The sequence below is a fragment of the Typopeltis vanoorti genome, chromosome 23 (assembly GCF_054136105.1).
Source record: "Typopeltis vanoorti isolate ZY-2024b chromosome 23, IOZ_Tvanoo_1.0, whole genome shotgun sequence".
Lineage (NCBI taxonomy): Eukaryota > Metazoa > Arthropoda > Arachnida > Uropygi > Thelyphonidae > Typopeltis > Typopeltis vanoorti.
In genome coordinates this window covers 95,761,058-95,783,850 of record NC_143571.1, presented here as the reverse complement: position 1 = coordinate 95,783,850, position 22,793 = coordinate 95,761,058, and the positions used below count along the sequence as shown (strand labels likewise).

At 36.2% G+C, this 22,793-nt stretch overlaps 1 protein-coding gene across 4 annotated transcripts in view; it reads left to right on the top strand.

The window, feature by feature from the left end:
• Positions 1-22,793, top strand: part of LOC150094086 (uncharacterized) — a 608,624-nt gene that overhangs the window by 387,417 nt on the left and 198,414 nt on the right. For all 4 annotated transcript variants that reach the window (XM_090413217.1, XM_090413213.1, XM_090413214.1 and 1 more), the window contains one exon: positions 2,952-3,062. In XM_090413217.1, coding sequence (XP_090269343.1) covers positions 2,952-3,062 — 111 coding nt within the window. The remainder of the gene's footprint in view (positions 1-2,951; positions 3,063-22,793) is intronic.

Sequence of the window (22,793 nt, the reverse complement as noted above, 5' to 3'; positions counted from 1 at the left end):
GTTACTGATAACAAATAATTCAGAATATAAATAATTCAAATAATTCAGAAAAAAAGAAAAAAAAAAAGAAAAAAATGCAATGAATTCAGAATATAGTTTATTCAATGGAAATACAGGCAGTCCCCTACTTGTGTAAATTCAAACTTATGCATATTATCCTGACAAGGCCAGAAAGGGGTCAAAATTAGTGAATTATAAAAATTTTACTTAGTCCGCCTAAGTTATTTGCACACTATTAAACAGTGGTATTCCACAATGCAAACATTCGATATAGCACATGTTTGCTTTTCCCCAGTCCCGCTTTCAACATGGATGTGCTATGTTTTTAATGCTGCATATTTTTAGTGTCCTCTAATGCCTTTTAAAATGTGTAATCAGATTTATTTTTTTTTATTTTGTATTTTTAGTGTTTTAGTGCCATATTTTTGGTGTGTGTGGATCCTAATGCCTCATAGTTCTCAAAAGTCCAAAGAGAAATAATTGGCACTTTAGTTTGTTATTGAGAAATTTATATAAGCCGCTGTTCAGTTATCTTTTTGATACTTTCACAAGAAAGGTCAAACAGCCAAATTAACATTTTAAAAAAATAATAATAATATTCTATTTTCTTATATTATATTATATTACTTTGCCTTAAAAATTACATATTGGAATCCATTTTGTGTGAATTTTGAATGAAACTAACATTGAGGATGTGATTTAGTTCAGTGTTTAGGGCCATGTCATTAGAACAGATTAGTTTAGCCCTGTTGTATAGTGTTTTCGCCACTCCATATTATTGTGTGGGGGGAGATTGTTGGTGAATGCATCTGCCTGTATGGGTGGGGTTTTCTATAAACTGAGAAAATCAAGGTTCCATCAGGCTGGCGGGTGACTAGTGTGTCTAAGAAGGGAATTCAGTTGTTTTCCTCTTTTTCCAGGGTGAACTTGATTCTGGGGTGTTGGTTGTTTAAGTGTAAGAAGGAGAGGAGTGTTTCAGAGCCATGTGGCCAAATAGCAAACATAATCATCAACGTAGCAAAGCCATATGGTTGGTTTTTGTGGGGCAGAGGCCAAGGCTTTTTCTTCAGAGATCTCCATAAAGAAATTGGCCAAGGGTGGGGAGAGTGGTGAAGCCATGGCTGTCCCCTCTATTTGTTTGTAGAATTTTCCCTGCCAAACGAAATAACCTGAGTTCATTGTGAACTGAAATAGGGCTGAGATATCGGGAGAAAATTTAGCTTGGGTTAGCTCTAAACTTTCCTTGAGTGGGACATTTGCGAATAAGGAGGAAACGTCAAAGCTGACCATTATGTCAGTATGTTGGAGTGTAAGATTTTCTATGCTGGCTTTGAAGTGGGCTGAGTTTTTTATGTGTGATGGTGTGTTGCCAGTATAGTGTGTGAGCTCTTTGGACAAATGTTTAGCTAATTTGTATGTGGGAGGAATCAATGCCATCCACTATGGGACGTAATGGCACATTTTCTTTATTTATTTTTGAGAGTCCCTAAATATGGGGGGGGGGGGTATAGAGTTAAATGGCTTTAATCTGTTGATAACTTCTACAGGCCAAGTAGTGACTTTCTTAAGGAGATTGGCATTGATTCCCCCACATACAAATTAGCTAAACATTTGGCCAAAGAGCTCACGCAGTATATTAGCAACACACTATCACACATAAAAAAACTCAGCCCACTTCAAAGCCAGCATAGAAAAGGAGTAATGCAAGGATTCCCATTATCCCCATGCCTATTCAACATATATCTAGACGAAGTTGTAAAGAAGGCAATAGACAATGAGCCTTGAATCAATGTCAGTGGTTTAAACATAAATAATATCAAATATGTGGATGATCTCGTCCTTATTGCAAGAAGCCCAAATGGGCTACAAAGGTTGATAAAAAAGCTAAACGAAACCTGTAAAACATATGACATGACAATAAATATACAAAAGACAAAAGTGATGAAAATAGGGAGGAACAGAACTACCATCTTAGCCATCCTAAATGGAGTACAAATAGAACAAGTAGACAACTTCATATATCTTGGATCAAAACTAACAGAAACAATAGATGAACTCAAAACAATCAAACACAGAATAGCGATAGGATGGACCATCATGGGAAAATTACAGAAAATCTGGAAAACAAACAAGATATCTAAGTAAGCTAAAATCAAATTATATGAATCAATAATTATACCAACAGTCACCTATGGAGCAGAAGCATGGACAGTTAAGAAAAGAGAGGAGAAAAAACTGCTGGCATTTGAAATGCTTAAGAAAAATAAATAGAACAAGTTGGATAGAAAAGAAAACAAACAGTACAGTCAGACAAGAATTATTGCATAAAAAGACAATAAAAGAAAAAATTAGAAAACAACAACTGAGATGGTTTGGCCACACTGTACGCATGGACGCTAATCAATACTTTTCCAACTGAAAAAAGAAGACCCGGAAGACCAAGAATTACCTGGCTGAAATCAATAAAGAGCATCTTGGGATGCAGAACAGATAAGGAACTTTTTCGGACAGCAAGGAATAGAGAAGACTGGAAGATCCTACTCAAGACAAGACGCAACCTGTCTTAGATGGAAGAGAAGAAGAAGTAGAAGAGAAAGTTTGCAAAACATAACTTGTACGTTAGTCAGGGACTGCCTGTACTTTCATTTCATAAATAGCATTCAGTTATCTTGAATTCAGTTTATGAAACGCTCATCACTTCTTGTATATAGTGAACCTGTGTACTTGCAGAATTCGTGATAGTACTTGTAGCATTGATTCCTGTTAATGAAAGCTTACGAGACATACTAAGTTTAGGCTACATCTTCTTCTTTAGTTAATTTGTGGACTTAATGAAGATTGCAGTAATGACAATAATGATGATAATAATCAGAATTAAAAAGCTTGTATATTATTAATCCACATATTCTTTATAAGTATGAATGTTTACTGTTTACTTTACAAATTATTAGGTAAAGCTTCAGGAACTGATTCAGCAGCAGAAATCCATACATTATCAAATGGAGCAAGAAAGAAGAAATTGTGATCAGCAAATACAAAACATATCAAAACAGCTGCACAAGGTATTAATAGTCAGTTTCTGAAACAAACCAGGCAGTTTATTCTAAATCTTAATGATTATTGCTGTATATGATTATTTTTAAAAATTTAATTTAATAATTATAATGTTTATCTCACATAATGTTTTTTTAGGATGGTAGGAAGTCAACTGAATAAATTTATATAGAATAAGAGAGAAATTAGTCAAAACACTAAATTAGCTGTATATAAGACAGTGTTCAAACCAATTTTAACTTATGGATCTGAGAGCTGGGTCAGAAGTAAAACACTTGACCAAAGACTAGAGACCGCAGATATGAGAGTCCGGAGAAAGATTAGGAGCGTGAACAGATGGCATCAATGGCAATATCATATTAAAAATGAGGATATTAGGAAAGAACTTGACATTGTCAGCATCCAGGAATACATTAGCAGAGCTAATCTCGGGTGGTATGGTCACTTAAACATAATGAGCGAGGAAAGATTAGCCAAACAAGTGTTCTCTGCCAGGTTGGCAGGAAAAAGACCCAGAGGAAGACCGAGATATAGGTGGATTGATATGGTAAAAAGTGCCTTAGAAGATAGATATATAAATATAAGATCTGACAATGTTGTAGCTTTGACAGGTAACAGATTGATTTGGCAGAAAATTGTAAGTAGGAAGTTAGTAATGATGTTAATTTTTCATGCAGTACTATCATACCCTGTACACCCCTTGAGGGTAAATGTCAGGAATTTAATGATGATGAAGTGTATTAATCATTCTGTATCAAAATTATATTTCATATAAAAGTTTCAGCTGTGGTCATTAGATGGAATTCTTATATCTTAAGTACTTTTAAAAGGTGAAATTATTAACTTCCCAAGTTCGGTTGTCTGCATTGCATATTAATTCATTGTAGTTGTTCTTTTAAAACCATCAGGCTGTGTGGTGTTTGCATTTATAGTGCTAGGCCACCTGAAGAAAGCCTGTTCTAAGTGTAAGAATTAAAAGTCTCAATTTAAAAAAAAAAAAAAAAAAAAATTAGTGTGTTATCCGGATTAGACTTTCCCATATTTTTGACAAGGATATATATAGTCATTTCGATTCAAGTTAGGGCATTGAAGTAAAGCTTCAGCACTCTCTTTGAAATAAGCATTCGGATTTATAGCAACATCTGTGTAGAAGGCGAGTCTTGAACCAGAGAATGTTGTGGCTTGTCTCTATCCTGTGCTGTGCCAATCCAGACTTACCAGATTTGTTGTGAAGAATGTATGATTATGATTGATGTTTTTGTATTCTTTTTTCTCTAGAGCATCTGGTTTGTCCAAAGTACGACAGTTACAAGGAACTTGATATACACCAGGCAGAGTTGAGCATTTATCTTTAGAAGAAGGGAAATATGTGGATATTTTGCTAATAGGGATATAAGTGACTGTTAAATCATATTGCTTCAGAATTCTTGAAATTAGTTCTGAAATCCAAGAAATATATGGAATTGGAACTCGACGTATTGATTCGTTTTTGTTCTGGATTGGATTGTAGGAATCAAACAGATGTTGTGTAGTTTTTTCAGAGAAGCCATTTAATTTCATGTGATGTTTGATAGTTGAAAGTTCTTTCTGTAATTCATGGGGAGTTGAGCAGTTAGTTCTAGCTCATCGAATTAAACATTTTATGATTCCTGTTTTTTGATAAGGATGATGGGCAGATTGTTTGAGAATGTAACGTCCACTAAAAGTGTGTTTTCCATGAACTGTCGTCAGAATACCTGAAGGTGAGCGGATGAGGAGGATCTCTAAAAAGGATAACTTGTTGTCTTTTTCAATCTCCATGGTAAAATTAATACGAGGATGTAAGGAATTGAAGGAATTGAACTAAAAAGGAAGGTAAGGAATCTCTGTTGTGAGGCCACACCGAAAAGATGTCATCTGTATATCTAACCCAAAAGGATGGTTGAGGAAATATAGATGAAAACAGGACGTTTTCTAGATGTTCCAAATAAAAGTGGACTTCCCATGGCCATTCCTTCCACTTGGTTGTAGAATTTGTTTTGACACAAGAAATGTCTAGAATGCATCACAAAATCGAATAATTTTACAATATCTTGTGGGAAGATGTCAGCAAATAATTGTAAAGACTCTTAGAGAGGTACATTAGTATATAGAGATTCTACATCGAAGCTCACCATAAGATCAGTAGGTTATAATGAGATATTTTTTAATTTATTTAAGAAATCCGAAGAGTTTTTCAAAAAAGAGCATGATTTGCCTATATGTGATTTCAATAATTTCGCTAAATATTGTGAATTTTTGGTAGACCATAAAATCTAGGAGGTCTTGCAAAATGTGTTTTAAACCTTTCTATCGTGTCTGCATCTAAACTTATCACCTCATCTAGAAGGGAATTTAATTTCTTCAGTTGATTGTTGGTGGGTTCGTGATGAAGTTCTTGGTATGTTGAGCGATCTCGAAGTAAAAGAGAAAATTTTCTTCTGTAGTTTGAAGAATCCATAATTACTGTTGTTTTTCCTTTGTCTGCTTTAGTGATAACAAGGTGACTGTTGCTTCTTAAGGAATGTAGCACTTTCTTTTCAGAAGGAGATATGTTGGAAGGAGGAAGCTTGGCTTTAAGTTGTGTAGGAGCAACTTCTAGGCAGAGCGAATTAGCCTTTTCACTGGAGAGATGACTAAGATTCCGTTCGATGTTAATCAGGAAATCTTTTTAGGGATTATAGCAAAATCATGTCCTTTTGAGAGGATGAGTGTTTCACTATTCGTTAAAGGGTGACCGGACACATTGACGACCCAATTATCTGGAACATGGAAAGGCTTGATTTGTCTAGAAACAAGGACATCAAATTTGTGGTTTAGATATTGATTCTGTTTTTTATATGAATATTGTATAGAGTGTTTAGCCACATTAAGAACTATGTCGGAAAGTTGTGGGTCTAAGTTTGCAGAGATAAAAGTACGGAGATCAGCAACTTGACGAATGGTAATAGCAAGGTTATGTTTAGCTGCTCTGAGTTGATTACGGATTAAAGTTAAGCTGGTGTTCCTTTAGATTTTTTGAGCTCCAGAAGTATTTTTTTTATTGAGACATTTAATTTTTACAGTGTGTAATGTTTATCTTTAATTTAATTTATAAATTAAGATTGTTATATGAAATTGTGAATTAATACCTATAATTTATTCATCACTCTGATGAAATTTACCTCTCTTTAATGCTTAGCAATGTAACATCACGTGGCTCAATCTACTTTTGAATGATCAATTGTTTGTATTCCACCTTGTAAAAACTGTCCCTATCAAGCCACTGAGGATAGTCTATTAGTTTCACACTGAAATATTTGGCAAACATTAAAATATTCTTGTGTTAACATATTTATAATTCTTAGTTTAATGCCACAAGCAACTAGCTAGTCGCTGAGTAACCTTTCTTTGAACAGTTCCTAAGTTAGTTGACCTCTGGCATGGGTAAGAAGGATTTTTCCTCCAGAATACTTTGGTTTTTAATCTCACAACTTGGGAAAATTACCATATAATTCACACTATTTTAGAGAATAATATATATAGTGTCAGGGCTGGATAGAGGAAATCCAACCTATGGGTTAATTTCAGAGTTAGGGAACACACTGTGGTACCTTAACCATGACGCTAACTCAAAGGTTGGATTTCCTTATTCCAGTTTTCCTAGGCCACTTAGTCAGGTGATTAGGTGCTTTCCAAATAACAGACTACAGGATCAAATCCCACCATGGGAATGGATGTTTGTGATTGGCTTAAGGTGGCAAATAACGAATTTCATTGCCCGATGTGAGACTACTGTTCCACCTATTGGAGACTTGAAATGGCTTGATAAACTTTGGTTTTGGTCTATACTGATGGATACCTCAATTATATAAAAATAAATTTTTTAAAAAATTTAACAGATATAAAAATCCCTTTAGCCCACCCACTGTACTAATGTTTGTGGTTGGCTAAGGATCCATCTGACTTCCACCCAACGTTTTGCAGGTGGGAGTCACATCGGTGAGGGGGGGGTATTACTTTATTAAGAAAGACCCTTTAGAAAGACATGTTATCATTCTATTCCTAAAGTAGCATACTTTCCATTCATCCATTGCTTAATTTTACACTTGCCCAACTTTTCTAATACTGATCGGTCTATAATTTGCTACCTTTGTCTTGGAGCCTACTTTTAGAAATATTCTGCTCTCTTTCCACTCTCTTTGGACTGCTAGAGGTGAGAGTTACACAGCTGGTTCAGAGATCTTGTCAGTTGTCTTGCACCTTCTTCTTATTATAGTCAGCCTGATTGGCCGAGTGGTTAGCGTATCCACTCTCTCCAGCCTAAAGGCTGCTGGTTTGAATCTTGCCATGGGCATGGATGTTTGTGATTATCTGTGGAATACTAGTGGTGGTGGTCGGCGGTAGATGGCGTTGGTGGTTGAGTGGTGGAGATGGAGAGTTGTGGAGTGGGTGCCCTCCCTTGATGAGTCTTTGGACTCCCTGGAGGTGTCATAATAATAATAGATAAGGTAATACTTCATGCAGTCCCATGGCAGTATTCACAGCGAGATAACGTAGAATCTTAAGCACCTCCATTTTATCTACTTTTGTTCTCACATCACTCCCTTTCACACCTATTTCCAGTGGATGATACACCTTTGCAAAATGATTACTCAGTAACTCAACTATTCCTTTTACTTCTGTCACTTTCCTACCATTAGCATCAGTTATGGTTGTCCTACCATCATCATTCTTCCTTTTACTCACCACAGAGAAATCTCTGATTTCTTTTGCTGGACTTGGCTAATTTCCTCTCATAATCTGATTTTTCCACCATACTAGTCTCTCTCTCTCTCTCTCTCTCTCTCTCTCCCTCCCTCCTTGCTTGCTTTGTACTGCTTATTGAGCTTGCTCACCACTGTTCTTTTTATATTCTCTTCACATTTTCTTTTGTCGCAGCATCTCCTCCTTAATGATGCTACTCATAATTTAATTCCTGCCTGATTTATTGTTGATGCCCTATGTATGTAGTGTGGTAGTAGTGATACCACTACCACACTGCATACATAGTAAGTAGTGTGGAAGTAGTATCCTATGTATGTAGTGTGTATGTTAATAAGGTTAACAGTTGTGCAGAGATGAAGTAATGTCTTGAGCAAAAGAAAAATCCTAGTTTTTTAGAAGCTGAGGAGGCAGTGATTGTGATGTGTTTATGCCAGAAGAGGTTTGATGTCAGGATGATTCCAAGAAGAGATCTCGTCTTGTCTGCAAATATGAATATTGTTAAAGGTAATACTGGGAGAAATGGTTCTTTCTTTGTCCTTATTTGTTTAGCCAATCAAGACTGCATAATCACAATCTCCAATTATGATTATGCAGTCTACCTAGCTGCAGACAATTTCTTTATGCTATTACCAGATCCAGCACTCTTAATAGTACCTTTCATCATATGCTGTTTCAGGTAATTATATCTTAGTATCTTCATAACTTTCATTTCATCCTCCTTATATACCCTTCTCAGCTTCCAGTCTATGGCCTCATAATTGAAGAAATTATTATGGGAGGCATAATAATTTCTTGTCTTGCACTAATTGAGCTAATTTGCTACGTACATCTTCTAGCACTTCTCTTCCAAAGCAACTATCAATTTAGTCCTATTGGCCTCTATATCATAAGATATAGTTTTTGTTTTTCTTGACTGAATTTTTCTGCTCTAATTGGCAGTATGACTTGCCCCCCCCCCCCCCCCAATGCCATTCTGCCTTTCCTTCCAGACAACACACTATCCTTCCATTCTATCCCTAGAATAATTACTGTCTTCTCTATCAACCAATTCTTACTAGTGCCAATAGCTTTTGACTAGATAGATGAAACCAGTGTCAAAACTCTTTACCCTTATTATTGATGCTTCTTGTATTAATGCAAAGGTACATGAAATGCAGTATCATCTTATGCCTATGGCCGGCTTTACATTTTGTAATGATTGGAATGTTCACATTCAAGATTCGAGAAGTTAAAATCAGTTTTTGTTCCTTCCTGTTCTCACAATCTCTTTCTGAAAGGGTCAACTGAAGTAGGTAGGTCATTCATATATGGGAATGCAAGTAAGAGCATTCATACTCTTAGCTGCTTCTCTCCCTCAAGACTAGCTTCATTAGTCTTGAGGTAGTTTTGCACTTCTCTAGAGATACCTAGCAGCAAATCAATTTGAATGCATCCACCAGTCTTACATAAGTTCTTTCATCCATCAGATTTATTCTAAATATCTGCAACTATTGGACTGTTATTTCCAGCCATCTAACCCAAACATATACACCAGATATATCATCATGTCAGTAAGGATTACTGGCATGGCAACATACATTCCCCACAGTACTTTGAACTCACCGTCATCATAATTCCTGATATGTACCTTCAGGGGATGTTTAGGATAATTATGATAGTATTACATGAAAAATCTACACCATTACTCTCCTTTAAGGTGCTATTACTGTATCATTCCATCTACTCTAAACTGCCTTCTTCCAAGTCCTCGTTCTCCAAAAGATGTGCCAAGGCTGTCTTCTTCTTCATGTAACTTACTCAGTGAGAGAGTGCAACACCATGTCCTTCCAGTTCTCTCTGTTGGTGGCTTAACTTTTTGTTTCTGCATAGCCATGTGATCCTGTTCATGATCTTATATCTTCAACCATGTCCTTTGTTTTTTGCCTCTCGATCCTTTTCCCATAATTTTTCCTTCTAAACTGTTAGTATCCTCTGTCCAGCTGAACCTCTCAGTACATGTCCTGCCGATCTCATCTTCCTCTGGATCATTTCCTGTAATAAAGATCTCTGTGTAGGACATCTGTATCTGTCACATGTTCTGTCCATGGGATTTTCAGAGCTCTCCTATAGCACCACATTTCAAAGGCCATTATCTGTTGCCTTACTCTCTTCTTGAATATCCAGGTCTCACTTCCATATGTGAAAATTGGCCACACTAATGTTCTTATCATTCTTTTCTTTGTCTCGGTACTCACAGAACTTCTGAGCAGATCTTTATTTTTCCAGAATGCATCTTTAGCTATGGCTGTTCTTATTTTTATTTCTTTATCTTGCTTTTCATCTGCAGTAAAGTAGGTGCCTAAATATTTGTATTCTGTTGTATGTTCAATTTTCATATTGTTTATGAATATTTCTGGCTCGGATCTGCTTTCTTTTGAGATTTTCATAAATTTGTTCTTTTTTTGCATTTATATCTAATCCAAATTCTTTACCATCTTTAATTAGTAGCTGCAGTAATTTGATTAATTTAGTTCTTCTGTTTTCTGCGATTAGAATGGTATCTAAGATTGTTGTATTTTATACCATTGATATTAATTCCTATTTTTTGTTTTTCAATCTTTTTCATCACTGTCTCACTATAGATATTAAATAGATTTGGTGAAAGGATACAACCTTGTCTAACTCCTTTTTATTTTCACTACAGAAGTCTCATCGTTAAACAGCTGCATTTTCTGTTTGGTGTAAATCATTTTTATAATCTTAAGTACATGATCTTCTATGTCTAATTTATCTAATATATTGAACATTTTATTATGTTTTACCCAGTCAAAAGCCTTCTGAAAGTCTATAAAGCATATGTAAATGTTACTATTTCTTTCAAGTGATCTTTTTATTAGTAGTTTTAGTTCCAGGATAGCATATAAATACAAATATAAAATCAAACATACCAAATCTGGCTTAGATCAAGAATTCCATCCTCCTTAGTGCTTATCCTCAACTCTGAAATAGCCACAAGAAAATTATCAATGCTTCCAAAACAGAGTTTAAAAAGAGCAAAATGCAGGAAACTTGCAGCCTGTTCAAACAGCATCTGAGCCTTTTGGTCTTATACGAAAGCAAATGGGCGTAATTTTTGCCCAACACTATTCCCACTCATATCATACCCAAATGGCTCTATTGCATCTTCACCCATTAAAAAAAAACAATAATCCCGGCTTCACCAAATCTAACAAATTCCCATCATCTGGCCTGTCCCAGGACAGATGACAGCACATTGCACCTTTCCTTTTCATTTGATTAACCTTATTCTACACAAATCACCTACAGAACAACTACCATTGCCCTCTGATCTCCAAGCCATCCTCCAAAGGAATTCAGATAACCTCATCAATTTCAATGCTAAAAAAAAAATAAAATAATAAAAAAACCCTGCTGTATTTCTCATCAAAGAAAGAACCATTTCTCCCAGTATTACCTTTAACAATACTCATATTTCCAGACAAGATGAGATCTCTTCTTGGAATCATCCTGACATCAAACCTCTCCTGGCATAAACACATCACAATCACTGCCTCCTCAGCTTCTAAAAAACTAGGATTTTTCTTTTGCTCAAGACATTACTTCACCTCTGCACAGCTGTTAACCTTATACAAATCACAAATCTTCCCCTGGCTATAGAATACTGCTCTCACATTTGGAATGGGCTCTCTCGAAATGCTTGACTCGATGCAAAGGAGGACAATAGATTGATTATACATTATAGAAAATTATGGAGACAATTACCGTGTCAGAGCAAAACTTTACTTGAATATAAATCAAAATGAACACTCGACGTTTCGACCTTCATATCAAGGTCATTATCTGGAGCATACACATATATACAGAGAAACAAGCTGCACTACAATCTACGTGGTTTGCTAAAATTACTGACCAACCGTTACAACAATTATTGGCCTGACCACCTCTGGTGGAAACAGAAAAAAACCCTTTACTACATCAAAGCTAGAGTCTTATTATTATTATTATTATTATCTATTAGGTTACAAAATTAAATTGGGCTGGAGAGCAACATGTTTGTTTATATATATATATATAAAATAAAAAATATGATTATACATATAAATATGAACCAATTGGTATGGAATAGTTTCCAATAAAAGCTGAAAATTGCTTAAAGTCCTAAAGTATGCTAGATACTAAGTAGGCTGAATATGTGCATTCCAAATTTTTGGAATTTTTTATGCCACCATTATTGTTGAGATTAGGGTGGTTAATCAGAATTTCACAGGCTTCTTTAAATTTTCTTTCATACCAGGTTTTTGTATGATGTAAAGAGCAGGTACTTTTCCAATCAATTTGGTTTGGGGTGTTGAGAGTTTGTATTGAGAGACCTTTCAGTTCACCATAGAAAAAGAAAAGGCTGGTGGTTTACCATTCTTGGACATCCTCCTTACACACACATCCTCTGTTACTTTATCAGCAGGTGTCCATTGAAAACCTACGTTTACTAGCAGATACATTCATCAAAAGTCTGCTCATCACACCTCTCAAAAAATTGGAGTTATCAAATCTTTAATTAATAGAGCACATAAAGTGTGCTCCTCCCCCATAAGTTTACAACAATAACTTTTTGCTATAAAAAGTTAATAGAATCTAATGGTTACAAACTTAATCAAATCCAGCAGATAATCGACTCCTATGTTCCAACATCTCAGGATTCTTCAACAAACTGCAGAGTTCCAATCCCTTATATTTCAGGCATCTCAGAACCTATTGGCAAAATTTTGAAGAAGTATCATCTTATTCTCACATATTTTCCTATGAACAAAATTTCTCACTCGTTGCCATCTACAAAAGCCAAACTGGTACCTCTATCATTAGCTGGTGTTTACCAGATACCATGTGAATGTAATTTATCGTAATTTGGATAAACAGGCCGTTCTGTGGAAAAAAGAATAAAGGAACATCAGTATTATATCGAATACATGAAACCTCATAAGTCTGGTCTAGCACAACATAGTATCGACACTAAACATAATATCCAGTGGGATAAAGCTTGTCTTCTCCACAGATGCAAGTTTAAATATGAACGCCTTTTCAAAGAAAGTTGTGAAGCCCTTTTACATCGGCGGAATTTGAATCGAAATGATGGTCTCTCTCTCCCAACAGTTTTATGCAACCATCAATGAAATAGTTTTGAAAGAATTATTTAATAATATTTTATTAATAGTAATTTTCTGGCACACCGCAGCAACAATTTTAATTGGTAATCCATCGACTGTTCTGTACTTTGTATTCCATTCCTTTAACTGTTTGTTCTACACTGATGAAGTACTGTTACTTTCAGTACAAAATATTTGTACCTTTAATTCATTAAAGTTTATTACTGTTGGTTATATACGTGTTAAGTTATTAATTTTAATTATGCCACAGGTACCTTTAAAGATTGAGTTTAATGTTTGTAAGCCATGTGGCCAGATAACGAAAACATCGTCAACGTATCTAAGCCACACTGTAGGTTTTAGAGTAAAGGAATGAAGAGCACTTTGCTCAAAATCTTCCAATAAAATTTAGCAATTGGGGGGATATTGGGGGGGGGGGATTTATTTTGCAAATTAAATTACAGCCAACTGGTATGGATAGTGGCCAATAAAAGCTGAAAAGTGGCAAAATAAATTTTACCTACAAAAAGAAGGTTATCTAAAAATGGGTATCTAAAAATCCCAAGAATTTGTATGGCACACATTCAGCCAACTTGGTTTCGAGCATACCCTGACTTTAGGACTTTAAGCAATTTTTCATCTTTTATTGGCCACTATCCATGCCAGTTGGCTGTAATTTATATGTATACTTATATAAGTAATAATTTTTGTATTTATTATTTATTAATTTTTTCCTTTTTGTAAACATGTTGCTCTCCAGCTTAATTTAATTTTGTAACCTAATGGATAATAATAGGACTCTAGCTTTGATGTAGTAAGGTTTTTTTTTTTCCACCAGCGGTCTGGCCAATAGTTGTAACAGTTGGTCTGTAACTTTAGCATGCCATGTAGATTGTAGTGCAGCTTGTTTCTTTGTATATATATGTGTGTGTGTGTGTGTGTGTGTGTGTGTGAATACTCCAGATGATGACCTTAATGTGAAGATTGAAACGTTGAGTTTCAATCTTCACTTCAATTTCAATCTATTTTGGTTCTTATATAGTTTCCATAATTTGCATAATGAAATGTAAACAAGTTTCTCCTTTTTCAACTCACTACCCATACACAGTATTAACATACTATAAGTTGATTTACCAACCTCTTGTATATTGGCTCAACATAAACATAAAAATAATTTCTCTTCTCATTTCATTCCTGTTATACCATGTTGGCAGGTTCACAACAGTCTCAACACATTCACTCTTCTTTCAGTAACTCTTTCATTCTCTCATTCCATACTAGTCACTCTTGAAATCATTCATATCACTCTAGCTGATAGCTAGAGTAATGAGGAAGAGTGGAGAAGCTATCAGCTCCTCCACTCTTCCTCATTGCATTCTTGACAGTGTCAACATCATTCAACTTTACACCTAGAAAAGGATTTTGAATTGACAGCTCCTCTGACCATTCTTGTTTAATTTACACCTCAATTCTGGGAAGGTGCCTAAGGAGTAGAAAGAGGGCCAAATTATTTCACTGCATTTTAAAGGAAGCTCAAGACAGAGGTGGCAAATCATAGGCTAATCAGTATCTCACGAGTGGTGGTTAAGGTTGGTTGGTTGGTTTTTATGGTTCATTAGCACAAGGAGAAAGGTCATACTGCACTAAACCAAAGGTTACAGCAGCACTCATGTTAATAATATACAGCAATAAACAGATAAAGTAAATAACAAGTTATGTACAAAAAAGAAAAATTTTTTAAAAGATTATTATTATTCAGGCCTCCATGAAGTCAAAAGACTCATTGAGGGGTGGGGGTCCCCCCCTCAATGAGTCTAATCTAAGAAACATAAAGTCTATCATACCACTCCTTAAACTCATTCACTGTTCTCACTCTCACCACTCCATCAGGCAATGCATTTCATGGTTCTACCACCTTCCATGCAAAGAAACTACTCCTGACCCTCTTGCTCACGGTTTCCTTTCGTAACTTCCAGGGATGGCCTCTTGTCATCACTCCTTCCCGTGGTTTAACCAAGCGAAAGAACTCCCCCAGTGTCAACCCTGTAACCACCTTTCAACAGTTAAAAAGTATCAATCATATCACCTCTCCTTCTTCTATCCACGAACCTCTGCAGTCCATATTCCCTCAGCTGATTCTCATAACTAACATTGTACAGTCCTGAACCATCTTTGTTATTCACCGTTGTACCCTTTCCACAGTTAATTTATCCCCTTCAAATGCTTGGGACCAAATCTGAGAACAATAGTCTAGCTGTGCTCTGATAAGAGTCTTATACGGAATGATAACCCTTTTGTCTCTGCAGGTCAGTATTCTTCTCATTATTGCAGCAATCCTCTGTGTTACCTAACCACCTTTGCAATATGTCCCCTAAATTTCAGGTTTCTATCAATTATCAACCCCAGATCTCTTGTCTCCCCTACTTCCTCCAGTATAAATAAAGGATGAATAAAGAGATGAATAAAGAAATTAAGCATGTGATACAGAGAAAGAGGGCATTGTGGAGGCAGCATAAGCGAAGTGGAAATAACCAATTCCATGAGGTCTACAAAGACCAGGCAAGGAGGGTGACTTGGTTGGTAAGGGTAGCAAAAGTGAGGTATGAGCAGCAGTTAGCTAATGAAGCCAAAAAAAGAACCCTAAGAAGTTCTTTCGATATGTAGCCAGCAAAAAAAAAAAAAAAAAAGAATGATTATGGAAGGATGACATTGATTGGGGAAAATGGTTTAGAGACAGCTGCTGCGGAAGATATAGTGGAAATACTTAATGAGCAGTTCATAAAGGTTTTTCAGTCTTTTGAATGTGACTTCATGGAGAGATTGCGAGCAGTTGATGATGGGGAGAAGAAACTAACTGTAAGTGAGCAAGAGGTATATGGGGAGTTGAGTAAACTAGATGTTAATAAGGCTGTGAGACGTGATAATATATCGCCACATATTCTGAAGGAATGTGCCAGGGAGTTGACACGTGTCTTGATATATTTTTTTAATATGAGTCTTGCACTCGGTCAAGTCCTCAAGGAGTGGAAGGAGGGCAAGATTGTGCCACTTCATAAAGGAGGTGATCGAACTCAAGCATTAAACTATAGTCCTATCTGTGTGTCAGGTGTTGTGGTTAAGTTGTTGGAGAAGCTTGTGAGAACTAGGATCCAGAGTTGGGTTGACAACAATGGTATCATCTTTGATAGACATGGATTTGCTAAGGGGAGGTCATGTTTTTGTAATCTACTTACTTATTACAATAAAGTGACTGCTTCCTTGGACAGAGGAGAAGGATACACAGAGATATACTTGGATTTCGCAAAGGGTTTTGATAAAGTACCTCATGATAAATTGATAGCTAAACTGAAGTGGATGGGGTTGGATATTAGATTGGTGCATTGGATCGGAGATTGGCTGTCTGATAGGTATCAACAATTTGTGTATGCGGGAGCAATGTCGACGAAAAGGAAAGTCACCAGCAGAGTGCCTCAGGGATATGTTTTAGGGTTACTACTGCTTGTATGTTAATGATAGTGGTGAAGATTTAGATGGAGATATTCAGTTGTTTGCAGATGATGCAGTGTTGAGACGAACCATGAAGAGTAGTGAAGATGTTGTGACCTTGCAGGTAGACTTGAATAAATTGAGTGATTGGGCACGGAAATGGGGATGTGAGTTCAATGTTGCAAAATGTAAGGTTTTAAAATTTGGAAAACAAAGATGGGATGCAGTATTTATGCTTGGTGAGGATACATTGTTGGAGGTGTAAGAAATAAGAGATCTGGGGGGTGATAGTGGATAAGGATCTAAAATTTAGGGGACACATAGCCAAAATTGTGGAGACAACACAAAGGTTTCTGGGAATGATGCGGAGGACACTGACGTGTAGAAGTAGGGAGATTCTTGTTCCGTTGTATAAGGCTTTGATTAGGCCATGCATGGATTATTGTGCCCAGATTTGGTCACCTGGTTTTCAGAAGGATGAAGAGATGTTGGAAAGGGTCCAAAGGCGACTGACTAAGGTAGTTTCTGACCTCTGGAATGTCAAGTATGAGGAAAGATTGAGGAGATACAATTTGCAGAGTCTAGTGGACAGGATGAAGAGGGGAGATATGATAGAGACCTACAAGTTAGATTGTTATAGGATCAATGTTGGAGAAGTTCTACAGAAAATAGTGGGAGATCGGGAGAGAACCAGAGGTCATCCCTGGAAACTGTATAAAGAAGGTGTGAGTAGGGAGTGAGAGACAGGTTTTTTTCATGCAGAGTTGTAAATGATTGGAATGCCTTGCCTGAGAGTGTGGTGTCTGCAGGGAGTTTGAATATGTTCAAAGCACTTTATGATGAGGTGTGTGTGTGATAAGCCCTCCCAGATGAGTCTTTGACTCCATGAGGTCTTGGGTAATAATAATAATAATAATCATCCCATAGAGTATGCAGCGTCCTATCGATGTTTTCCAAACTTCAAGACCTTACATTTTGCTGCATTAAACCGACACCCCCGTTCATTTGTCCATCTATCTAGCTTATTCAAATCCTCTTGCAGGACTACCACATCTGCACTATTACTAATAATTCTTCCCCGCTGCGCATCATCTGCAAACAACTGAATATCCCCTTGCAATCCACTGATGATGTCACTGATATAAAGGTTAAACAATATAGGTCCCACTACTGAGCCCTGTGTGACCACACTTGTAACCCTCTGCCTCCTTGAAACTGCCCCACCATACAGAACTCTCTGATACCTATCGGACAGCCAATTCTGAATCCGGTTGCCCAATTTGACATCCAGACCCATGTGCTGCAACTTAAATATCAGCTTATCATGTGGCACCTTGTCAAATGCTTTCACTAAGTGTAAGAAAATGGCAGTATATGGCTTTTCTCCATCTAATGCTCTTATAACTTTATTATAAAATGCTAGCATATTGCTAAAACAAGAGTTCCGCCTTCACAAATCCATGTTGACTTTCACAGATAACATTACCCCCATCTGCCCAATGTTGTATACGGTCCCTCACTACTTTCTCCAAGATCTTAACAACTACTGATGACACACAAACTGGCCTATAATTAGACACTTCCAGTCTGCTTCTGCCCTTATGCAATGGCACTATCTTACCTTCCTTCATGGGCACATTTTCCACAGCCAGACTTTCATTGAAAAGTCAAGTCAAAGGCACTGTCAGTTCCCTAGTACATTCTCTCAAAACTTGTGGTGAAATACCATCCAGTCCCACAGCTTTACTGACATCCAGAGTACTCAGTATTTGAAACACACTCTCCTCCTGTACCACTAAACCTCGAACCTGCCTTATCCTTCTAGTAATAAAACTGACTCCTCCAGGATGAAATACTCCAATAAATTGTTCATTGAACAATTCCACTATGTCCTCTGCATCAGTCATTCTATTCCCATTTTTATCATACAATGTCATTCTTCCACAGTCATTTTTCCTCCTACTGGCCACATAGTTAAAAAATTCCCTAGGATTTTCTTTGGATCTTAGGGCCAATCTACTCTCATATTCCAGTTTCGCTTTCCTTACCACACTAGTCACTCTTCTGGCCTGTGTCTTATATTATTCATAAATCTTCTCTTTACCTGTCTCCTTATATCTCTTCCATAGTCTCTTTTTCACATTCAATTCCTGTTTAATATTGTTTGTCATCCATTTTACTTCAAATTGTGTCCTCTTCTTCACTCGTGATATGCAACTTACTATTACTGCTAACAAATATTCTTTCACAATTTCCCGCGCACCAATGATATCCTGGCCTTCCAATTCCTCCCTCCATGAAACTTCCTCAAGTTGCTGTCTTAGACTATTATAATCAACTGCCTTATAATTCCACATACATTCCTGTCTCTTTGATACTCCTGCATGTCTATTCATTTTCCAAGTCAAAACCATATGGTCACTCTCTCCAACTGGTGGGAGAGATGTCATCTCAGTTATTATCAACTCTTCTAATGCTATAACCAAATCCAAAACTCTTGAACATCTTGTTCCCTCTATTACATGCCTAAGACATTTGTCCCTCAAGAATTCAAGAAATTCCATTCCCTTATTGTTACATGCATCTTCCTCTCCCCAATTTATGCTACTGTAGTTAAAATCTCCCATAACAATCATTCATCTTGCATTTGTTAAACTCAAAAGTCTAAACATCTCCTTGTCCCCATCCTCTGTGCTCCTGGGTCTGTAGCAACACCCCACTAAATATCCTGTCTTGCCCACCTCTACCTCACACCATATGCTTTCAAAATCATTAGTGTCACTGATTTCCAAAGCCTCCACTCTTAGAGGACATAGGTCGCCACTTATCATAAAGCAGTACTCCACTACCATGCCTTCCCTTCCTATCCTGCCGAAAAATGCTGTACCTAGTGACTTCTATTCCTGTTATTATATCCTCTTTTGCCAACCACGTCTCAGTGATCCCAATAATTTTTGGTCAGGCTGATGCTATCTGCGCCACCAATTCCTCTCCTTTATTCCGGATACTCTTGGCATTAGTGTAAAGCATATAAATGCCATTATTTCTATACCCACTATTATCCTCTCTAGACTCCACTGGGCTCAGTGTTCAGTGTTACCTGATGTCGTCCCCCTTCTCCCAAGTAGCCATTCTCACGAGAGGCCACCCCTGTTACCATCCTCCCTGGAACACACTGACTCATTCAGAACAGCAATCTCTCCAGATGCCTACTTCCTTCCTCATTCAAATGTAAGTGGTCTCTCGCTTACAATTCCTCTCTGTCCTCAAATGCACTCCAAGCATCCACATATTCTAGTCCTCTCTTGTCACACATTCTAACTATTATGTCATTCAATATTACTGCTCTTCTGCTCAGCTCATCATTATCATACCTAGGCAACACACACACACTATATTTTCCCCCTCTCTCTCTCTCTGTCTTCTTCTTATAGCCTTAAGCAAAAATCTCATATCTCTCGCTGCCTGACTTACATTACCACTCAAGTCATATTATGTTAAGCAAATTAATATCTACATATAAATAGAATTTATAATCAAATATGTCTTTATGACTTAATTATTTTTAACAGTTCAAAACATATTGCATTTTGTCTAATTCTGAAAAGATCTGCCTGAAGGTATATAGCTCAGGTAAATTAGTAAAAAATTTATTCCTTTCTCAAGTGAAATACTGGCACCCACCAGAATATGAATGGTGAGATGTATGTTGCATTGTTGACATGTAGGTGAGTCATCAGTCCTTAAATGCTGTAAGATATACAGCTGACCCTTGAACAATGCGAGGGTTAGGGGCACCGACCCACTGCCAGTCAAAAATCTGCAATTAACTTTTGATTCCCCAAAACACTTAATTACTAATAGCCTACTGTTGACTGGAAGCCTTACCAATAACATAAACAGTCAATTAACTCATAATTTGTATATGTTGTATGTATTATATATGTATTCTTACAATAAAGTAAGCTTGAGAAAAGAAAATGTTATTAAGGAAATCATAGGAAAGAGAAAATACATTTACAGTACTGTACTGTATTGTATTCTTACAATAAATGGTATTCTTACAATAAAGTAAGCTTGAGAAAAGAAAATGTTAGTAAGGAAATCATAGGAAAGAGAAAATACATTTACAGTACTGTACTGTATTTATTAATACCGTAAGTTTACGTTGTCTGTTTACAAGATGAATCGTCTTTCTGTCAGTATTTACATCGATATTGTCTTATATGATACAAAACACAGATATTATATGTATTATTAACACTATACATCAAAAATGAAAAGATAATGTGAAAAACAAATTCATATTTATTTCCAGGCATAACAATTCATTCATTGATAAAGAAGCAGCAGCAGCAATATGATTACTTTATGATAGTTTGGTGTAATCAATACGATTGCTTCACGGTAGCCTAGTCTATAGACTAATGAATGAATCGTTGTAAAAATTTTATGGCATACAATATTGCGGTCATATTCATAACACAGTTATTACAGTATATACTACAATTAATTTTATGCAGTTATGATTTAATATTGCATCTTTACGTTTGTTTACATTTCTCTCGACTGCAAATGGCGCCATGTACGATCTGAAGCATTTGTGTGTGTAAGTTGATAAATTTTACCTTTTTATAGTAGATCTTTGTATATTTTATGGTAATAAATGACAAAATAGACTAGTATCTATGTATATATTATGCATTCATGACATAGCTAACTTTTCTTTAATTTTTTCGATATTTCTAGACCATGCGGTTCGTCTGCGAGTTTTTTCAAATTGTCACAAATCTTTAAAACTTTTCCAATATATTTATTGAAAAAAATCAGTGTATAAGTGGACCTGCATTGTTCAAGGATCAGATGTATATATTTTGATCTGTGAGATGACTTACAGAATACTGTAAGATGACTGTGACCTATGCAGAGCCTAGCTAGAACAACTTCCCCACTTCTGTTTCTACACTAGTTAGACTGCCATTGCTTAATTTCACACTTAATATCAAGCACTTTATTTGTCAGTGCTTCTTGCTATGATTATCACCATTGGGTTATTAGATTTGATCATATAAACCGTCTGTAGTTTGTGTACAGGACTGAAACATTATGTAGAAACATTATCAACTGATCTAGCAACTGCATCTGCAGTCTCATTTCCCTCAATTCAAATGTGGCTGGAAATCCAACACAGCTGAATATCAGAATTAAGAACCTGCAATTTGTACAACAGTTTTGAAACCATGCAAAGCACTGGGTGTGGATTATATACACAAGAGACGAGATGGCCTGTATAGTACTCAAGGAGTCAGTATAAGTCATACACTTTGTATCAGTTTTCTCATATGCACAAGTGCAAGCTGAATTGCATGCAACTCTGCTATATAATTACTGTAAAATTGGTATTTTATGGTTGTTTTACTCAATTTTTATTTATATTTGATTCTAAATGTCTACTCAATTTTTATCCATTACTTGTTCAATTATACTTATTAAATCCTTGTCATAACGCTGAGCTCTTAATACATTGTCCGATTTAGTCTCCTTATTTTTTATCCTCTCATTCGACTTTATCCCCCCCCCCTTGTCTCAAGGCCGCAATTATGCTTCTACACATGCACGAAACTTTAGAACTAAGAAATTGCCTTTGGCTGGAGCTAATGTCTTTGTCTGAAGTACTTGCGTTTTTCTGTTTTGAATTCTGAAAATTTATTTGTTTATATTGACTGTACTATCAGGATTCACAGATAGGAGTTGAATATCCTTCCAAAGAAAAACACTCAGCAAGGCATGGAACTTTCCTCTCCTATACTTAATACTAAATCCAGCAATGCAAAATTACTGAATTTCAGGCGTGGCTACGTAACTCTCTAAGTCACACAGATTCGATTTTTATGAGCAATGCATTGGTATGCAGGAATCGGGAAAATTATTTGATAAACAAAACAATTTATTCACAATAAATAAATGAATGTACAATGAAAGTTAACACTAAGTATACAAGTTGATTTAGGCTCTATACTTCTACAGCAAAATATACTTGGAATTATAAGTAATCCTCCTAAGTTAACAATTCTCTCTTAAATAACGTGTCTAAGGTACTTATTTTCACAGAGCAAACTTACACATGCTAAACAATAGACAGGCTTAGCTAATAAACAATATTAAGCATATTAAAATTTCACCTTATATTAATTCTTTCCTGTCTCACACAACTGAAGAAATTCAACGATTAGCTAAATTCCTTCAGTCCTCAAACAATATTAACATAAAAACTCTAGCGTAATCTCTGTCACAATTTCCGCTTCTAGTAAAATACAATATATTAGAACTTACTTTGTATATAGTCAT